The sequence below is a fragment of the Tilletiaria anomala genome (assembly GCF_000711695.1).
Source record: "Tilletiaria anomala UBC 951 chromosome Unknown K437scaffold_8, whole genome shotgun sequence".
NCBI lineage: Eukaryota > Fungi > Basidiomycota > Exobasidiomycetes > Georgefischeriales > Tilletiariaceae > Tilletiaria > Tilletiaria anomala.
The window spans coordinates 1-14699 of NW_013547014.1; the positions used below are offsets into that span (position 1 = coordinate 1).

A 14699-nucleotide genomic window follows, 5' to 3' on the forward strand; every position below is an offset into this window, starting at 1 on the left:
CCAGGCGCGCGGCGCGGCTCGCGAGCCGCAGCGGCACGACGGGCATCATGGAGGGTCTCGTCATTCACCTCATCCTCAACCTCACCGCGCTCGCATTTGCGCTCCTGGCTGGCGTGGCTGGCTTCCTCTTTTCCGCGCACCAGGTTCACGTACCCGCAGACGCACCGCTCGTGGCGCTCCTGTGCACGCTCCTGCCGTACGGCGTTCTGCGCCTTTGTGCCGATACGCTGACGAATGCGTGAGTGATGACATGGTAGAGCGATAGGCTGCTGCCGCTCCGTGGAAATGACTGACGTTTGGCTTGTTGCTTTGCGTAGGGTCGATACGCTGTACCTCTGCTACGCCATCGATGACACCGCAAACACTGAGCACTGCCAGAAAGCGGCGCAAGCTGTGAGAACTTCATCAATGGACATCTCATGAGTCCGAACCGCCTGACTGACAGCCCCTCTTCTACTCCCCCTACACAACAAAACCAGTTCCAGCGGACAGGCTCCTAATATCTATACCTCCACTCACGACAATGCACCTCTATGACAAGCTTCATGTATCCTAGCCAGAGACTGTATCGACCTATCGCATCCCTCTCACCATCGCGATCGAGCACTCATTCCAAGATGACGCTGGGTATGCAGGGCTGTGCAAATGCATTGCAAACGAAGAATTTTACAGTGAACATACATTTCGTGCGCCTCAATCATCGCCGGCCTTAGAGGCCACTGGCAAGTCGTGTATGGGCGTCATGCCCGTCTCGCTCGGGATGCCGATACCCGCTCCAGCGACGACGGAGCGGCTGGCAAATGTAGGACTGGCAGTACCGACGCTTCGAAGCGAAGGAGATGCGGTACCCACGCTGCGCGGCGACGTGGGCTCCACGTGTAACTCTGCCGCGGTGCCATCAAAGAATCCTGCATCGGCTACTGCAGCGCCTGTGCGGCCCTCGGCCGCACCATTCACGCTGGCACTGGCGCTCGGTGCGATGCTCGAGGTGCTGCTGTCAAAACTCGCACGCGACGCCAGAGGCGGGCGCATGACCCAGTCGGGGCGTGCAGGAAGAGGATGGTGAGATGTCGAAGCTACCGACCCTGGTTTGGAGGATCGGGAAGAGGCCGAGGAAGAGGACTGGAAGGAAGAGCGAAGGGCCAAGATGAATGAGTCAGTGTTGGGGGTACACGCCGGTCTTTGCAAACGGCCACATATCCTCACGACAACAGAGGAAGTATCATGCGAAGGGCTTTTCTTGGCAACTAGACAAAGGTCGAGACCACTTGCAGCGCTACTGGAACGGCTCGCTGCTCTTCCGCTGTAGTCTGACCCCTGCACTGAGAGGCCAGATGATGGGCTGCTCCTGCTCCTACTCGCCGGCCCGCCCATAGCAGCGTGGCCGCCCGGGTATAGGTCCGCAAGCGTGCCAGGTTGCATTGGGCTGCGACCTTGCGAGTGTGGGTAAGGCGGCACTCCGGCGCATCCAGACTGCGCATGGCCGTTCAGCGGCCCCGGAGGGCCAGCGTGCTGCGGCTGTTGCTGCTGCTGATAATGCAGCCAAGGAGCTCCCTGCGGATGCGCATACGCATGAAGAGGCTGTTGTTGCGGCTGCTGCTGCTGTTGCAGATACCCAGGATGTGTCTGCGTCATTGCGAATACAGGGACACCTTGCACAATGCCTGCCTGGTACATCCCTTGCGGGATCTGCATCGGCGTCGTCCCACCTGTCGGATCGAATCCGGGTTGCCCTTGCACAGCAGGATAGTAACCCTCGGCACCCGGGCTTGCCCCTGGGCCAGGGCTAGGTCCCGAGTATGAGCCGCCATTGGAGATGGGAGGATAGCCGATCGGCTGTTGGCTGTACTGCACGGCGTGCGGATCATGCAGGGGGTGCCCGCCGGGATGTTGCCAGCCGGGCGGAGCTATCCCTGGCGCCGCGTGCGGTGGGTATTGCTGTTGGTAGGACCGGCTGGAAGAGGCACGGGAGGAGCAGCGGGAGGAAGAGGATGCTGTACTGAAGGATGCTTCTGAAGGCGAGATACCGTCTAGAGGAGCCTCTGGCACATGCGGAGGCACTCGCCGATTGCCGTTTGAGGCGGCATGCCCCAAAGCACCCGAGCTGCCGTTCGGCTCGGCGCTCACTCTCCCAGATGATCTAGCCGACGGATCGAATGCAGGTGCTGATGGCCGCAAAGCTGCCTTAGACGTGATCTGTCTCCTGGTCATACCTGCCCATTCCACGTCACCCCGGAATGGCATCAAGAGCGCAGCCGCGTTTGTACCCTCTGCCACCGATGCCCCTTGCTGTTGCAGCGGTGTCTGTTGCTCGCCGTCCACCTCTTTGCCCTTGTGACTCGCCCTCGCCTTTGCTTCCGCCTCCGAGAAGCCCTGGAAGATCCGCTCCCTGGCTTCCCTGTACGCCGCCTCCCGCTCTTCGATGGTCATATTTCTGCGGTCGCGCCTGGCCCCATTCGCGCTGCCTGAGGCAGCAGATGAGCCACCATGTGACAGATCATCCTGTGCCGAGAGATGCGGTGACTGGGCTCGAGTGGTAGAAGCGGACGGGTCGCGGCGCATGATTTTGAAGGCTTGGGGCCTGGTGGCGGGAGCAGATTGCACTTCAGGAGGAACCAGTGCTGTCGCTCTTACTGATGGCAGGGTGTGTGGGCTTCCGATAGCAATGAGGAAGACGAGCGCACTTAAGCTTGTTGATCTTTTTGCATTCTCACGACATTGATACTCACATGTTAGAATCAGTTCGCTTGGTCAAGCAAACAGCCTTCGTGTGCGGGTCGATAGAGTGTACCAAGAGGAATTGGTCCGCAAGGCGATGTACGAGAAGGCGCTGGTACGAATTCATCAAAGGCAGCTCCCAAGAGGTTCGTCTGTAAACATCGCAAAAGTGAGACATTAGCATTTCCTTTCTGTCGTCGGAGCCACCGCTGCCAAGCTCTGGTAAACTTACTCGGCGTCTCTGACAAAGCCGATCATGTCGATCTCCTGCTTGATGACAAACGCTCTGTCCCTTCCATTCCGCAGAGCACTTATCAGCGTCGGATCGAGTTCCGGAACGCCTGTCACTGTGGCTGCCCCTGAGGCAGGTGCTTGGTCGGGCACAATAGCCGCGCCAGTCGATGAAGGACTTCGCGCTGACGAGCTATCCGAGCCCTTGACACCTTCCTGAGAGTCGCCATGTAGTCGCAAAGCAGATAAAGCATTGCTCAGCTGACTCGAGTCCACCCCACCGCCCGAGGCCGCCAAGGTTTCAGGTGGCTGCTTCGTTGTAGCTGGACCGGGTTGGCTCTGTCCGTTTACGCCCGACGCCTCTCCTGCGCCCAGTGATACCTGTGCTTCCAGCAGAAGCGGCGCAGATGGAGCTTGAGTATCTGGCGGCTGCGGTCTTTTCAGGACCTTGAGTGCATTTGGCTTGGCCGCCGCGGCCATCGAAAAGATGGGAGGAACCTGCGCGTGTGCTTGGGTGTGCTCGAATGCATGGGGTATGATGCCATCTGGAGCTCCGGCCGCTGTGCTCGGCCCCGATTCTATTGAAATGTCCATGACAGCCGGGCCAACGTAGTGGGAGCGGGTAGAGTGGTGGTTGGTTAGAGGCAGAAATGCCCACTGCTGCATGCGAGGAGGTTTTTGCGTTATCGGCGCGGCATGATCCAGCGACAGCCCACAGTCCCACACGTCTTTGGAATATCAGACGTCTCAGTGGTAGTTCGGGCTGATTGTCGACAGGCACACAGGAAACCCTCTCGAAGAAGCCTGGCCCTTGGCGGTGGAAAGACCGCACCCAGCTGCAGCAAAAGTCGCTGGCTGGTCCGCTACGATGGTGAAGCGGCGGCACAAGGAGTAGGAAAGGTGAGGGCACGCTCGAACTCAGTGCAACCAACTAGGAGACTGGCCCTTGTTTGATACGAGTGGATCTTTGCGGCGCTCGCCGGTGCTGAATCAAACTCAAGTGATGATGATGTTGTTGATGGTGTGGTCCTTCTGAGTGTGAAGCAGGGATTCCCTCAATCGATCAATTGATGGAAGTCAGGAGAGAGAGAAGAAGAAGCACGGGTGACTGCTCTACTGCCTCTTTCCGTTCCGCCCGCCCTCCCCCAGCCAGACTCTCTCCCACTTTTCCGCTCATGCGACCTGTCGACATCACTTGCAGCTAAATGACCTCGCCATCATCAACAGCACCTCGCGCATTCTGCTCTTGCCCGGTCATCTCCCTCCAGGTCCAACGGTGCGTTGCTCTTGTCTGCACGCAGTGTCGAGGCTCCAGCGTCGTCAGCGCTTCGCTGGAAAAACGGGCTTCTACCCGCAGCTCCTGCCATTTCTCCAGCGCCGGGTTTGGCTGAACAAGATCTTCAGAAGGCCATATCACCACCCTCACACGACCTCGACACGCATCGCCCATCATGGCCTCCGCGGCAGTGGCAAGCTCTATGGCGCCAGAGAAAAGCTGTCAAGAGCCCGTAGCAGGGCCATCGACCCCGCCTCCAGCACATCCATATGCCGCGACAGCCGCATCATCGCCATCTCTGCTGGCATATTCAGCGAACAACTGCACCAATCCCAGCGGCTTTCGGTTCGACGACTCGCACTTGTCACTGAGCGTTGCCTCAGCTAAAAACATCATCTTCACGCCCGAGAACCCTCCGCTCAGGTCTTTGACACCTCGACAGAGGGAAAAGTCCGCACTTCGCGGCCCAGAAAGCCGGGCCTCCAGCCTGGCAGCTGTATCGCCACATTCGAGTTTTGCGGGCCAGTCCTCACATCATTTATCAGAGATTCATGCCGAAAGTCTTCCCACACTCACCTTCCGAAGAGGAAATGATGTGGCAGGCACCCTGTCCATTTCAGAAAAAGCGCCGATACCACGCAGCCGCGCGTTAGGCGTCACAATATCACATACAGCCCGCCCTCACCCCAAGGTGATCCCAAACCAAGAGCCCCTGTCGCGCTATACTATCCAACTAGCGCAAGAGAAACGTCTCGGACGGAGAGCGCAGTCGGAGAGGGTCCGTTCTGGCACGGTCAAAGACTTGTCTGCGTCCACACACAGCCTGCCGGGCGATTACTCACAGCAGCGTCAACCAACCGCCTCTTCGCAGCTGTCCAGTCCGACTTCGACAGCGTCGTCAAGCGCAAGAGCTGCTGCTGCACCCAAGTCTTCCGCATGGGGTGCACCGCGATCGTGGGCCGAACTCACATCGCGCGGGGGGAGAGCAGGCGGCGGCGTCGGAGCCAGATTGGGCAACAGCTCGTCGGCGCTCAACGACGGCGTCAATCCAGGTGCTTGCGCCGGGACCGTGACGGGTGCAAATACACCAGCGTGCTCCATTGCGTCGGCCGTCGCGTCGTCTATCGTGACTGAAACGACGCCCAACACGAACGCGAACTCGCAGGCGAGCAGCGCGGTCACCAGTCCCGTGCTTATGTCCGCGTCGGCCATGCTCGTGCCGCCGCTATCGATCCACGAGCCACAGGCTGGCGGCGCGAATCGTGCACCGGGCGGCGCTCACAACGTCAGGCAGAAGATGGGGCTGGAAGCTGCGCTTGTGGAGAGTCACCTGCAGTTCAGAGCGCCGGTCACCCTCCCGAGGGGTTTGGTGAACACCGGCAATCTCTGCTTTGCCAATTCGGTACGTTTGCGACATGCGCTGGAGTAGGACGCTGTTGGTGCACATGCTGACGCCGGAGTTTCTCCTTGATTCGCGCAGATCCTCCAAGCTTTAGTCTTCTGCGCTCCATTCTACAACCTCCTTATTACCATTGGCAAAGAGCTGCCGCACGATTTTGCCAATCGCACCCCCCTGATTGATGCAACGTGAGTAAGGACGAAGTCTTGTTATCAGCAGAGCTTTTCACGGCTCACTTCTCCGGTCTTCCTTCTGCCGGTCGCATACAGGATCCAATTCGTCAGAGAATTTCCTGTCATTGGCAGTGTCGACAGTACGGCGCAGGAGCTGGTATCAGCATCCGAGCCATTCGCACCAGAATATATCTACGAAGCCATGCGTCTGAAGAAGCGCTTTGATGCTATGCGGGTAAGCCTATGGAGTGCGCTCAGTGAAGGTCTGCAGTACGCTGACTGTGCCCTTACAATGGCTGTTCTAAATTTTAGCGAGGGCACCAGGAAGATGCGGAAGAGTTCCTCGGATTCTTCCTTGATTCCTTGCATGAGGAGCTGCTGTACGCTATCCAGAGAGCCAACGCCAAGCTTGCGGCCAATGGCATCCTCAGCAAGATGTCGGTCGCAGAAAAGACACTGAATGGGCTCAGCGGCTTTAGTGACGAGCAACTGGCCGACATGGGTCTCGGGCTAGCATCGAGGGATGATGCCAGCAGCGACATCAGCGAGCGCGAAGTGGTCCGCCCCGTCAGTCCGTCCGAGGAAGGGTGGATGGAAGTCGGCCAGAAAGGCAAGACGAGCTTTACGCGCACGACCTCAACGAGCGACTCACCGATCACGCACATCTTCGGCGGGAAACTCCGCTCGGTGCTTCGCACGCCTGGAGCTAAGGACAGCGTCACGCTCGAGCCGTACCAACCGCTGCAGCTGGACATCCAGCCGGCGCGCGTGCACACGATCGAGGATGCATTGCGCAACTTGACTGAGCCCGAGACGATCCCTGGGGTGTACTCACCTAGTCGCGATGCGATCGTCGACGCCACGAAGCAGGTTTTCATCGAGAGCTTGCCGCCGGTGCTGGTGCTGCACCTCAAGCGGTTCGTGTATGATGAGATTGGAGGGGTGCAGAAGGACAGCAAGGAAATTGGGTATGACACAGTGCTGGATGTTGCTTCCGAGGTAATCAGTCCTACACGCAGGGCTGATACTATCACGCGATATAGGCTCTTTGGAGGTGAATCACGGAAAGAGATCTCCAGATGACATGCGGAAATCTCACTAGCCCCGCTGCATTTCACAGTTGTCTACCATCACGGTCGCTACGCAACCGGCGGGCATTACACTGTCGACGTTCTGCGCCAGGATTCGCAACAGTGGGTCCACATCGACGACACGAACATCTCGCCGATCCAGGTGGACCAGGTGCGGCGCGTCAAGCAGCGTGACTCGAACGATTTTGTGCAACGTGGACCGAGCAGCGCGTCTGGCCATGAAGGACTGGCGTATTTGCTTTTCTACAAGCGTGAGGAGTTGGCGGAGAGCGCGACAGTGCGCGAAGGGGACGCGTTGCGAAACCCGGCCAAGGTCAACGGGCATGGGCATATGTACACGAAGCCTTCTTTTAAGCAAGCCGCTAAGGCTTTTGCGCCGAAACAAGCGACTCAGAGTCCCAAGGCCGCGCCAGTAACTCCAGCTGATGTCGCTTTCGGGCCTACTCTCTCCGCCACCGCCGTTCCTGGCGCAAAACCGCGGCCGCCAGGTGCGCCGCCACCGAAAAAGGGAGCACCAAGATCGAAAGTCAAGGTGCAATCCTGATGTCATCAGCATAACACCGTGCCGCGGATTGTTGCATGTCTCTAGATCATGCTCGCCGCCAGCATTCGGCCTTTCAGAGATTTTCCAATTCCCACGCTTATTACTACACATCGTACGGAGCTCACCCCTGCATTCCATCGAATGCTGTCTTAGAATCAATCGAATTCTGCAGTTCATACATTTTTTCGAAGCCCGGAGGGGGGATTCTTACAAAGCGCATTGAAATGACCTCGGCTAAACATGCTTTGAAACACCCTTAGACCTGAGAGCCGCGGGTAAGGTAGGCTTTCTGTGGGGTTCAGGCAGGCATGAAGAAGCGCGCATGTCAGCCGAACTAGATGAGGTAGTTGGGATGTGGAACACGGAGTACACACCATGCCATGTGTAGCGAGCTCTTGCTTGGCTTGTGCAAAAGTGTGGCCCTGCTCGTGGTTGTGTTTCCAGATCTCCCTAAAGTACCAGAGGTTCCCTAGTCCTTGAACGGCGACCATGATAGTGTTGATGGTTGCAAATATGCCAGCTAGGATGCGAGAGCTGCTAAAGCTGGAGATGACGGTAATGATTCCTGCACAGCCTGTCGATGGGATCCCGATTAGAGAGTACGCCGAGTATGCGAGGTGGAAGCCCATGAAGAGGAAGTACACGTAGTACCACAAAGAGTTTTCCGTATTGAAAGCGTTGTATGCTGGTCGATACCACAGCAGGAAGGCGAGGGTGGTGAGGATGGGGAAGTAGACAATGCTTGATATCATGTCTCTCGCACCGTCACGCGCGCCAGAGACGAGTAGGAAGATACAAGCGAGCATGTTGATGCACAACGAGGCCGACCAGAGCATCCAAAGAAGGTAGAGGTGCCTGACGACCTGTTGTGACTCAGGAGGAATCTCCACATCGATATCGTGATAGATCAGCGGATAGACTAAAATAACCGCATCCAATCAGCACGAGATAAAGAGAGAAGTATGCCCATGAATTAGTTCGTGCTTACAAAAAGGCCAATTATTCCGTCCGTGCTTCTTGATGTGGTCCGCCCGACTCTGCAAGTCTCGCTCCCTCTGCTCGAGCTCGCGCTCTCTCCGCTCGATTTCCGCGAGTCTCGCGGCATCACTTTGGCCAGCACCGCCGCTTCCAAGATCCACACCGCTACCACTGTGTCCATACCCATCCTCCTCGAAAGCCATCGACTTGCTGCTGCCTACATCTTCGTAGGCACGGTTACCGGATGAGAGAGCACCTTGTACGCTCGGGTCCGCGAACGGGTTTGCGTCCAGCGCGTTGCGGTCGGCAAATGGATCCGCCATGCTTGTGAATTTACGCTGCGTGTGCGCTCACTGCCTAGTGTTGTCGAAGAGCCTACCACTCAAAATACTCACAGATAGACAGTTGCAAGGACATACAACTCAAGAGCTCTTGTCATATGCACTCAACCTTGCTATGCATACGGCATACACCAGTCCCGAAAGGCTGAAAGGGTGCCGCGCCGAAGGCGTGTTGTTGAGCGGCGTGACATGTTTTACAACATATCTGCCTCAAGAGTTGCGAGAACAGCGACAAGTACTGGCCACAGCTCACAAGCTCGTCAGCGTATACGCTACTCCCACTACATATTGCATTGGTACGAACTTCTGCTTGTCCAAGCCGCTAAACTGTGCCTTGAATCGACGAGCTTGCTTCCCGTCGAGCGAGGACGCGGCATGAGCTGCCATAGTCAATATGCCCCCCAAGCCGACAAGTGGGCTATCCGCTGAAAATGTGAGTGCTGCGCGTCTGCATCGTCCATCCCGCGACGCGTTTTTGTGTTCGTTGGTCGCCACAACGCGTCCAGGTCTCTGGGATGCTCCAAGGAGGGTGGTAGCAGGATATTTCGCCTTGAAACGCGTCACCATCCTTTGAATTGGTGACTGTTGCTGGCTGGACGCGAGCAAATGCTCACGTGTGACTATGCACGCACCATATTGCTCATCGATGCGGTTGAGCAGGTGTGTGATATGCCTGGCGACAATGACCTGCTGGGAATGACGAGTGGCAGCAAGGAGACGCCGTCGTCGTCCTTGGAGCGCAGTATGACTGCGACATGCATGGAATTGTCTCCGTCTCCCAATAAACCTTGCTATCTTGGAATCTCACAGTCCGCGTGCTGATCCCATCGCTTGCGACCTACTGGTTCTACCACGTTGCAAATGTAGATTGTGGAAGGAGGTAGACAACGAAAGCGAATCAAGCTTGTCGATCACAAGGGGGACGCATCTGCTGCAGATCAAAGCTCATCCTCCATAGCAAGCAATGACGCAGCTGGCTCGTCCTCGGCAGGAGCCGGCGGGCATGGGGCACAGGGCGATGCAGAGACAGCCTTCATACAAGGCAAGCAGCTGCTTGAAGTTATTCTAAACGCACTAGAGTGAGTTCAGATTAAATCCATGTACCCTCCCAGCTCCTGCTGACTGTTTGCCCACCAGCCCGGAGAACTACCTTATCGCAGAACCCTTTATGCGGCTTCCCAGCTCGGAGTTGTACCCTGATTACTACCAAGTGATCAAGCGGCCGCTGTCATTGGAGGAAGTGGTCGACAAGCTGCATGCGCGCAGCTATACGTCTCTCGACGACTTGCGGCAAGACTGTGAGACGATTTGCAACAACGCCAAGCGATACAACCAAAAGGAAAGCACTATTTGGGTACTTGCGAAGAGATTGCATGCCCTCGTCAAAGACACGCACATTTCCCTTGTTGAAGATGGAGCGGTGCCGGAAGCCCTGACACCCGCTACTGTCACACACGACCCATCAGATCCGGACGTAGTCCGACATTTTTTGGATGGTGGAAGACCCAGAAAGCGGATTCGGCTCGTGGAATCGGCCAAACTCTCCACCGTTGCTGCAGCTTCGCCGGCGCCATCGGCCGTGAGCGAGGTGAATAATGCACATAATGGACCCGCAGACGAAGACCCAAAGAAAGTATTCAAGCAGGGAATACAGCTGCTGGAGGTTCTGCTAAATGCATTAGAGTAAGTGCTTCCCCAGTACGCCGAGGTGTTGCTCGTCGATGCTGACATGGTCTATCCGCGCAGTCCTGATCGGTTCCTCATTGCCGAGCCCTTCATGACGCTTCCGTCACGAGAGCTCTACCCTGATTACTATCAGATTATCAAGCGCCCGATTGCTTTTGAGGAGATTGTCGACAAACTGCATGAAAGAAGCTACAAGAGCCTGGACGAGTTAAAGCACGACTGCGAGACGATTTGCAATAACGCCAAGCGGTACAACCTGAGGGACAGTACGATTTGGGTTCTTGCCAAGCGCTTGCATGTGGGTCGTATTCAGCGTATTGGTTACACGGGTTGAGGTATGCTGATTTGATTCGCTTGATGACATCCGTCAGTCACTCGTCAAAGATGCGCATGCTGGCCTCGTCGAGAACGGCGCTGTGCCCTCGGAGCTCAGACCTGCCGCGGTCATGCACAACCCTTCAGATCTTCAAGTAGTGCGCAAATTTGATCCTAACGCTGGCATGGAAGACGATGCAGAAGACGAGGAAGGCGAGAGCGGGGAAGTCAAAGGAAAGGGAGGGCGAAAAGGCGCGAAAGGCAAGCTAGCGAAAGGAAAGGAAATACAGGAGGAGCCAGAGGACATGTCTGCAGTGTTGGACTGTGCCACTGCACCTGGAGGGAAAACAAAAATCACCATTCGTCCGCCGAAGAAGAGCTTGGACTCGGCTGCCGTTTCTTCAGGCGCTTTTGCGAGCGCGGATGGCCTCAAAGCACAAGAAGAGCAGGCGAAAGTCAAAGGGAATGACCCAGCAAGGGGTGCGGCAATCGCTCCGGCTGAGGGCAGCTCCTTCTCAGAGCAAGACATTGGCCGTGAGGTGAAGCTCGGGGCTCTGGAGGTACAAGCAGCGTCCCCTATCAGCGCTGGCGAATGTAACCAAGACAGAAAGGAGAAGAACGGCACAGAAGAAGTGCAACAAGGGGTTCAGTTGGCCTCCACCGGCCTAGCTGTGAGCTCGGTGGGATTCGGCTCGAAGCAGAAAGATCCGGAAAAGGAAAGAGACAAGGAAAAGGAGAAGGAAATGTCGCGCAATGTCGCACGGGGCAAATACCTCAAAGTTGCGCTCAAGGCTTGGCTCAAGAGCGTTCAAGACCTGGTTCGGCCGGACGGCTCGTCCGTCACAGAATTTTTCCAATCGTTGCCATCCAAGTCAGAATATCCGGACTACTACAAGGTCATTCCCAAGCCAGTGTCCTTGTATGAGATCGAGGTGAGAGAGTTGGTAGCGTGTCAGGTCCACAGGGTCCATGTCTGAAATGTGCTTTCCGTGTCGCTCCTTCGAATTCCAGAGCAAAATGCAATCCAAGACGTTCATGAACGGCTATGCACTGCACAAGGATCTTATGCAGATGCTGGACAACGCACAATTTTACAATGAGGAGGGCTCCTTGGTTTGGTTAGACGCTCAAAGGATACGAGTGAGTGGCCTCGAACCTTAGGGTGATGCTTCGAGGCTGACCAGGTGCGCACGCCCGGCCCTCGTAGCTGCACATCGAGCAAAAAGCCGTTCCACAATTTTTGTCAGAAGGCTTCACGCTAAATGAGGAAGACGTGCGCAACTCTGCGGTCCCCGGCGAGCTAGGGGTGGTGCGGCATGGAGATGCGAAGAGCCGCGACTCCTCGGAACACAAATTGAAGCAGCGACTGCATCGCCTGAATCAAGAAAAGGAACGGCAAGGTACACCCACGACACCTGGGGACACCTCCTATTCATCCATCGGTGGGTTGTCCCCGACACAGTTGCTGCCACCTTCCATGTCGCCGTCCAAGCTTCCGCCTCAGTATGCGGTGCGGCCACAGCCGCCTCTTCCGCCACCGCATCAGCAGCTGAAGCAGATGCAACGCCAGAAGTCGGCCACACAGACGCCTCAACCGCATACGACCACCGTGGTCGGCGCTCAGCCCCAGCGTCTCCTGCCAGTGCCATCTCCTCAGATGATCCACGGCGCAGGGCCATCCCCCTACCCTGCGCACACATCCATACTGCCGCCAGGCGTGCAATTCCCTCCTGTCCCTGGCATCGGCCCTCCATTTTCGCATCCCACTACATTCCCGACCGGTTCACTTCCCTTTGGGCAGTCGCCCATCGGAGGATCGGCGTCGCAACCAGGATCATACCCATCAACACCAATGCATGGGTTTCCACACTTTGGGCAGCAACGACCGGGCATGTTGCCGCCAGGCTTTCCATCCCTGCATGGCTACGGCGCTGGGCCATCCGGCTTGGCGCATGCGATGTCATTTTCTTCGCCCCAGGCCACCCCCGGCGCGCCTGGCTACGCGCCTTTTGGTACTCCCGGGCATCCCGGAATGGCAAGTCTGTCCATGGATCAGGATGTCCCGCCTCCAGAGGAAGTGCAAGCACAAGCGCCGCCGCCAGCACTCAGACCAGCATCTTACTTCGCACAGATCATCAATCCTGTCGTACCATGGGCGCTGAACGGAATCCGTCGACCGCACGCCATTCCTTTCTTCTTGATCGACGTGCAATGGCGACAGGTTGGAGCCCCGCGGACTCTCGAAAAGTACACCGCAGAAATCGTCCACGAGACCATCGTTGTCGACAGCAGCCGCCTCAAGCAGCACATGATTCGGGTGCGCAAAGGGCAACACGTGGCAACACGGCGGCGACAGCCTGGGAAGCTTGAATTGGCCTCTGTGAAGATCCGGTTTGTGCTCCGCGAATTCGACGACCCTGATGCACAGACGCCCATCAGCGAGCGGCCGAAGTCCAACGGACCGGGAGGCGAGGATGACAACAACAGCATTGAATGCCTGAATGCCCAGGACCCAGCCGAGCATCGCAACAAGCTTGACTTCCTAGTGAATGTGATGCAGGACGGTGCGCAGGTCGGCAAGCTTAGGCGCGGCGTCATAGAAGCGCCCGGCGAGATCAACGGCACTCATGAGAAAGTAGAGCGAGACGGAGTACAGAATAGCTGGGCGTCAATCGTCTTTGAGCCTAAGCTAAAGGTGGGGCTTAACACCATGGACATCGATGTTGAACCGTCTCCACCGTGTCCCGAGCTGTGCGCACTAATCGTAGATGAAAGCGCGCCCGTAGAGCTGCGAGATAGGGCAAAGGTGCTCAAGCTGCTCAAGGAGAGATACAGGCTCTTTCTGTATGTATAGTCGCTCTCAATTGGTACTCAACACGCAAATGCATTACAAAGACGATACGTGAGCTGGCATCTATTCGCTTGCTCCCGCACAAACTAGTCTTCGTCTGACGGCGGCCCATCGTCATCGTCGTCATCGTCTATCGCGGGAGGAAGCAAAGTGAGCCAAAGAAGAGAGGCGCGTAGGCGACTTCAAGCGTGAAGTACTCACCGTTGGCAATATCTGCTGTGCTAATTGACGCTATCGCTTCGGCCTTCCGCAATGTATCTTTAAGTTGTTGGCCCAATGGCGTCGCTGCCGAGACGATGTCCGCCGGCTTGTCACCTTCCTTGTTCACTTCTCTTGGATCTGCCCCAGCTTCTAGAAGTTGCTCCACTGGATGTGACGAGTGTGTATGTTTTAGCGAGAGACAAGCGCCGAGAGATAAGATCGTCGCAGACTCACCGATCCAATTGCGTGCTTCTTCATGCTCTACTTTTATTGCTTCGTGCAATGGTGTATTTCCCTCGAGACGGCTGTGCAAATCGACGTCTACCTCTTGCTCAAGCAATTCAGGGAGAACAGAGGTCGAAGCCGAGGACGCGGCATAATGCAGCGCCGTCATGCCCAGCCCGTCTTGGAAGTTGATGTCATAGCTACCCTCTGGGGCTGACAGGACCTCCTGCAGAAGCTCAATGTTGTCTGTGCGGGCTGCGAAGAGCAGACGTTGATCTAAAAGGGACAAGGGATTGCATGATGGTAGTCGCGTCGCACAAAGTATCAGTGACGTGTGCGTATGTGGAAGACCAATCGACGCTCCAGATGACTCACTGTTGTTGGCCCCCTCTGTTTCCGCCATCTTGGGGGCTTCTCTTTCGGCTCTGAACAGCTCTCTGCCGCGAAGAGCTGGTTATTACAAGGCCCACAGTGGTCAACTACAGCCTCGAGGTTAAAACAAGTCGGATCGAAGCGGTGTATCTACATGAGCGATGCGTTGGCGAGCTGAGTGGTTCGAAAGGCGTAGGAGGCACAGATAGAGAGGTGAGAGCGTGGAGACAGGCGCAGTGCCGCACAAATGAGCAGAGCCGAGGCGTCGCGTACACCGGAAACCAACGAAAGTGACACC

At 56.7% G+C, this 14699-nt stretch overlaps 7 protein-coding genes across 7 annotated transcripts; 4 read left to right on the forward strand and 3 right to left on the reverse strand.

Moving 5' to 3' along the window:
- On the forward strand, positions 1-597 carry K437DRAFT_173183 (uncharacterized protein). The gene is made up of 3 exons (XM_013389957.1): positions 1-238; positions 318-393; positions 486-597. The coding sequence occupies exons 1-3, from the start codon at positions 48-50 to the stop codon at positions 498-500; spliced, it is 282 nt and encodes a 93-aa protein (XP_013245411.1). The 5' UTR covers positions 1-47; the 3' UTR covers positions 501-597.
- A 26-nt stretch (positions 598-623) lies between these two features.
- On the reverse strand, positions 624-3973 carry K437DRAFT_253976 (uncharacterized protein). The gene is given in 6 exon segments (XM_013389958.1): positions 624-1122; positions 1134-1136; positions 1184-1185; positions 1205-2653; positions 2730-2870; positions 2951-3973. The coding sequence occupies 6 exon segments, from the start codon at positions 3613-3615 to the stop codon at positions 998-1000; spliced, it is 2385 nt and encodes a 794-aa protein (XP_013245412.1). The 5' UTR covers positions 3616-3973; the 3' UTR covers positions 624-997.
- Positions 3974-4184: 211 nt separating this feature from the next.
- On the forward strand, positions 4185-7659 carry K437DRAFT_231896 (cysteine proteinase). Its single transcript, XM_013389959.1, has 5 exons — positions 4185-5627; positions 5706-5812; positions 5894-6032; positions 6110-6851; positions 6918-7659. The coding sequence occupies exons 1-5, from the start codon at positions 4401-4403 to the stop codon at positions 7430-7432; spliced, it is 2730 nt and encodes a 909-aa protein (XP_013245413.1). The 5' UTR covers positions 4185-4400; the 3' UTR covers positions 7433-7659.
- K437DRAFT_253978 (scamp-domain-containing protein) lies at positions 7578-8848 on the reverse strand. The gene is made up of 3 exons (XM_013389960.1): positions 8421-8848; positions 7807-8351; positions 7578-7721 (listed from the first exon to the last, which is right to left on the reverse strand). The coding sequence occupies exons 1-3, from the start codon at positions 8731-8733 to the stop codon at positions 7689-7691; spliced, it is 891 nt and encodes a 296-aa protein (XP_013245414.1). The 5' UTR covers positions 8734-8848; the 3' UTR covers positions 7578-7688.
- Positions 8849-10525: 1677 nt separating this feature from the next.
- On the forward strand, positions 10526-10738 carry K437DRAFT_215934 (Bromodomain-containing protein; the record flags this gene model as incomplete). Its single annotated transcript, XM_013389961.1, has 1 exon — positions 10526-10738. A coding segment is annotated over one exon (213 nt), but the record flags the coding sequence as incomplete, so codon positions are not given.
- A 1175-nt stretch (positions 10739-11913) lies between these two features.
- On the forward strand, positions 11914-13647 carry K437DRAFT_173193 (uncharacterized protein). Its single transcript, XM_013389962.1, has one exon. It carries the CDS (start codon positions 12230-12232, stop codon positions 13604-13606), a length of 1377 nt encoding a protein of 458 aa, XP_013245416.1. The 5' UTR covers positions 11914-12229; the 3' UTR covers positions 13607-13647.
- On the reverse strand, positions 13597-14532 carry K437DRAFT_253981 (ankyrin). Its single transcript, XM_013389963.1, has 4 exons — positions 14405-14532; positions 14039-14305; positions 13805-13969; positions 13597-13733 (listed from the first exon to the last, which is right to left on the reverse strand). Exons 1-4 carry the CDS (start codon positions 14430-14432, stop codon positions 13690-13692), a joined length of 504 nt encoding a protein of 167 aa, XP_013245417.1. The 5' UTR covers positions 14433-14532; the 3' UTR covers positions 13597-13689.
- Positions 14533-14699: the final 167 nt, after the last annotated feature.

What these genes read in the sequence shown, in the direction of transcription:
- K437DRAFT_231896 (XM_013389959.1), top strand. Translation starts at nt 4,401, where the DNA reads ATGGCCTCCGCGGCAGTGGCAAGCTCTATGGCGCCAGAGAAAAGCTGT. An exon ending in ATCTCTGCTTTGCCAATTCG is followed by an intron (nt 5,628 to 5,705) that starts GTACGTTTGCGA and finishes TGATTCGCGCAG; the next exon opens with ATCCTCCAAGCTTTAGTCTT. An exon ending in ACCCCCCTGATTGATGCAAC is followed by an intron (nt 5,813 to 5,893) that starts GTGAGTAAGGAC and finishes GGTCGCATACAG; the next exon opens with GATCCAATTCGTCAGAGAAT.
- K437DRAFT_253976 (XM_013389958.1), bottom strand. Translation starts at nt 3,615, where the DNA reads ATGCAGCAGTGGGCATTTCTGCCTCTAACCAACCACCACTCTACCCGC. An exon ending in GGCTTTGTCAGAGACGCCGA is followed by an intron (nt 2,871 to 2,950) that starts GTAAGTTTACCA and finishes CGATGTTTACAG; the next exon opens with ACGAACCTCTTGGGAGCTGC. An exon ending in AAGCGAACTGATTCTAACAT is followed by an intron (nt 2,654 to 2,729) that starts GTGAGTATCAAT and finishes TGCTATCGGAAG; the next exon opens with CCCACACACCCTGCCATCAG.
- K437DRAFT_253978 (XM_013389960.1), bottom strand. Translation starts at nt 8,733, where the DNA reads ATGGCGGATCCATTTGCCGACCGCAACGCGCTGGACGCAAACCCGTTC. An exon ending in ACGGAATAATTGGCCTTTTT is followed by an intron (nt 8,352 to 8,420) that starts GTAAGCACGAAC and finishes CGGTTATTTTAG; the next exon opens with TCTATCCGCTGATCTATCAC. An exon ending in AGCTCGCTACACATGGCATG is followed by an intron (nt 7,722 to 7,806) that starts GTGTGTACTCCG and finishes TGAACCCCACAG; the next exon opens with AAAGCCTACCTTACCCGCGG.
- K437DRAFT_173193 (XM_013389962.1), top strand. Translation starts at nt 12,230, where the DNA reads ATGTCGCCGTCCAAGCTTCCGCCTCAGTATGCGGTGCGGCCACAGCCG.
- K437DRAFT_253981 (XM_013389963.1), bottom strand. Translation starts at nt 14,432, where the DNA reads ATGGCGGAAACAGAGGGGGCCAACAACA. An exon ending in AACAGAGGGGGCCAACAACA is followed by an intron (nt 14,306 to 14,404) that starts GTGAGTCATCTG and finishes TGTCCCTTTTAG; the next exon opens with ATCAACGTCTGCTCTTCGCA. An exon ending in CACAGCAGATATTGCCAACG is followed by an intron (nt 13,734 to 13,804) that starts GTGAGTACTTCA and finishes CTCCCGCGATAG; the next exon opens with ACGATGACGACGATGACGAT.
- K437DRAFT_173183 (XM_013389957.1), top strand. Translation starts at nt 48, where the DNA reads ATGGAGGGTCTCGTCATTCACCTCATCCTCAACCTCACCGCGCTCGCA. An exon ending in GCCGATACGCTGACGAATGC is followed by an intron (nt 239 to 317) that starts GTGAGTGATGAC and finishes TGCTTTGCGTAG; the next exon opens with GGTCGATACGCTGTACCTCT.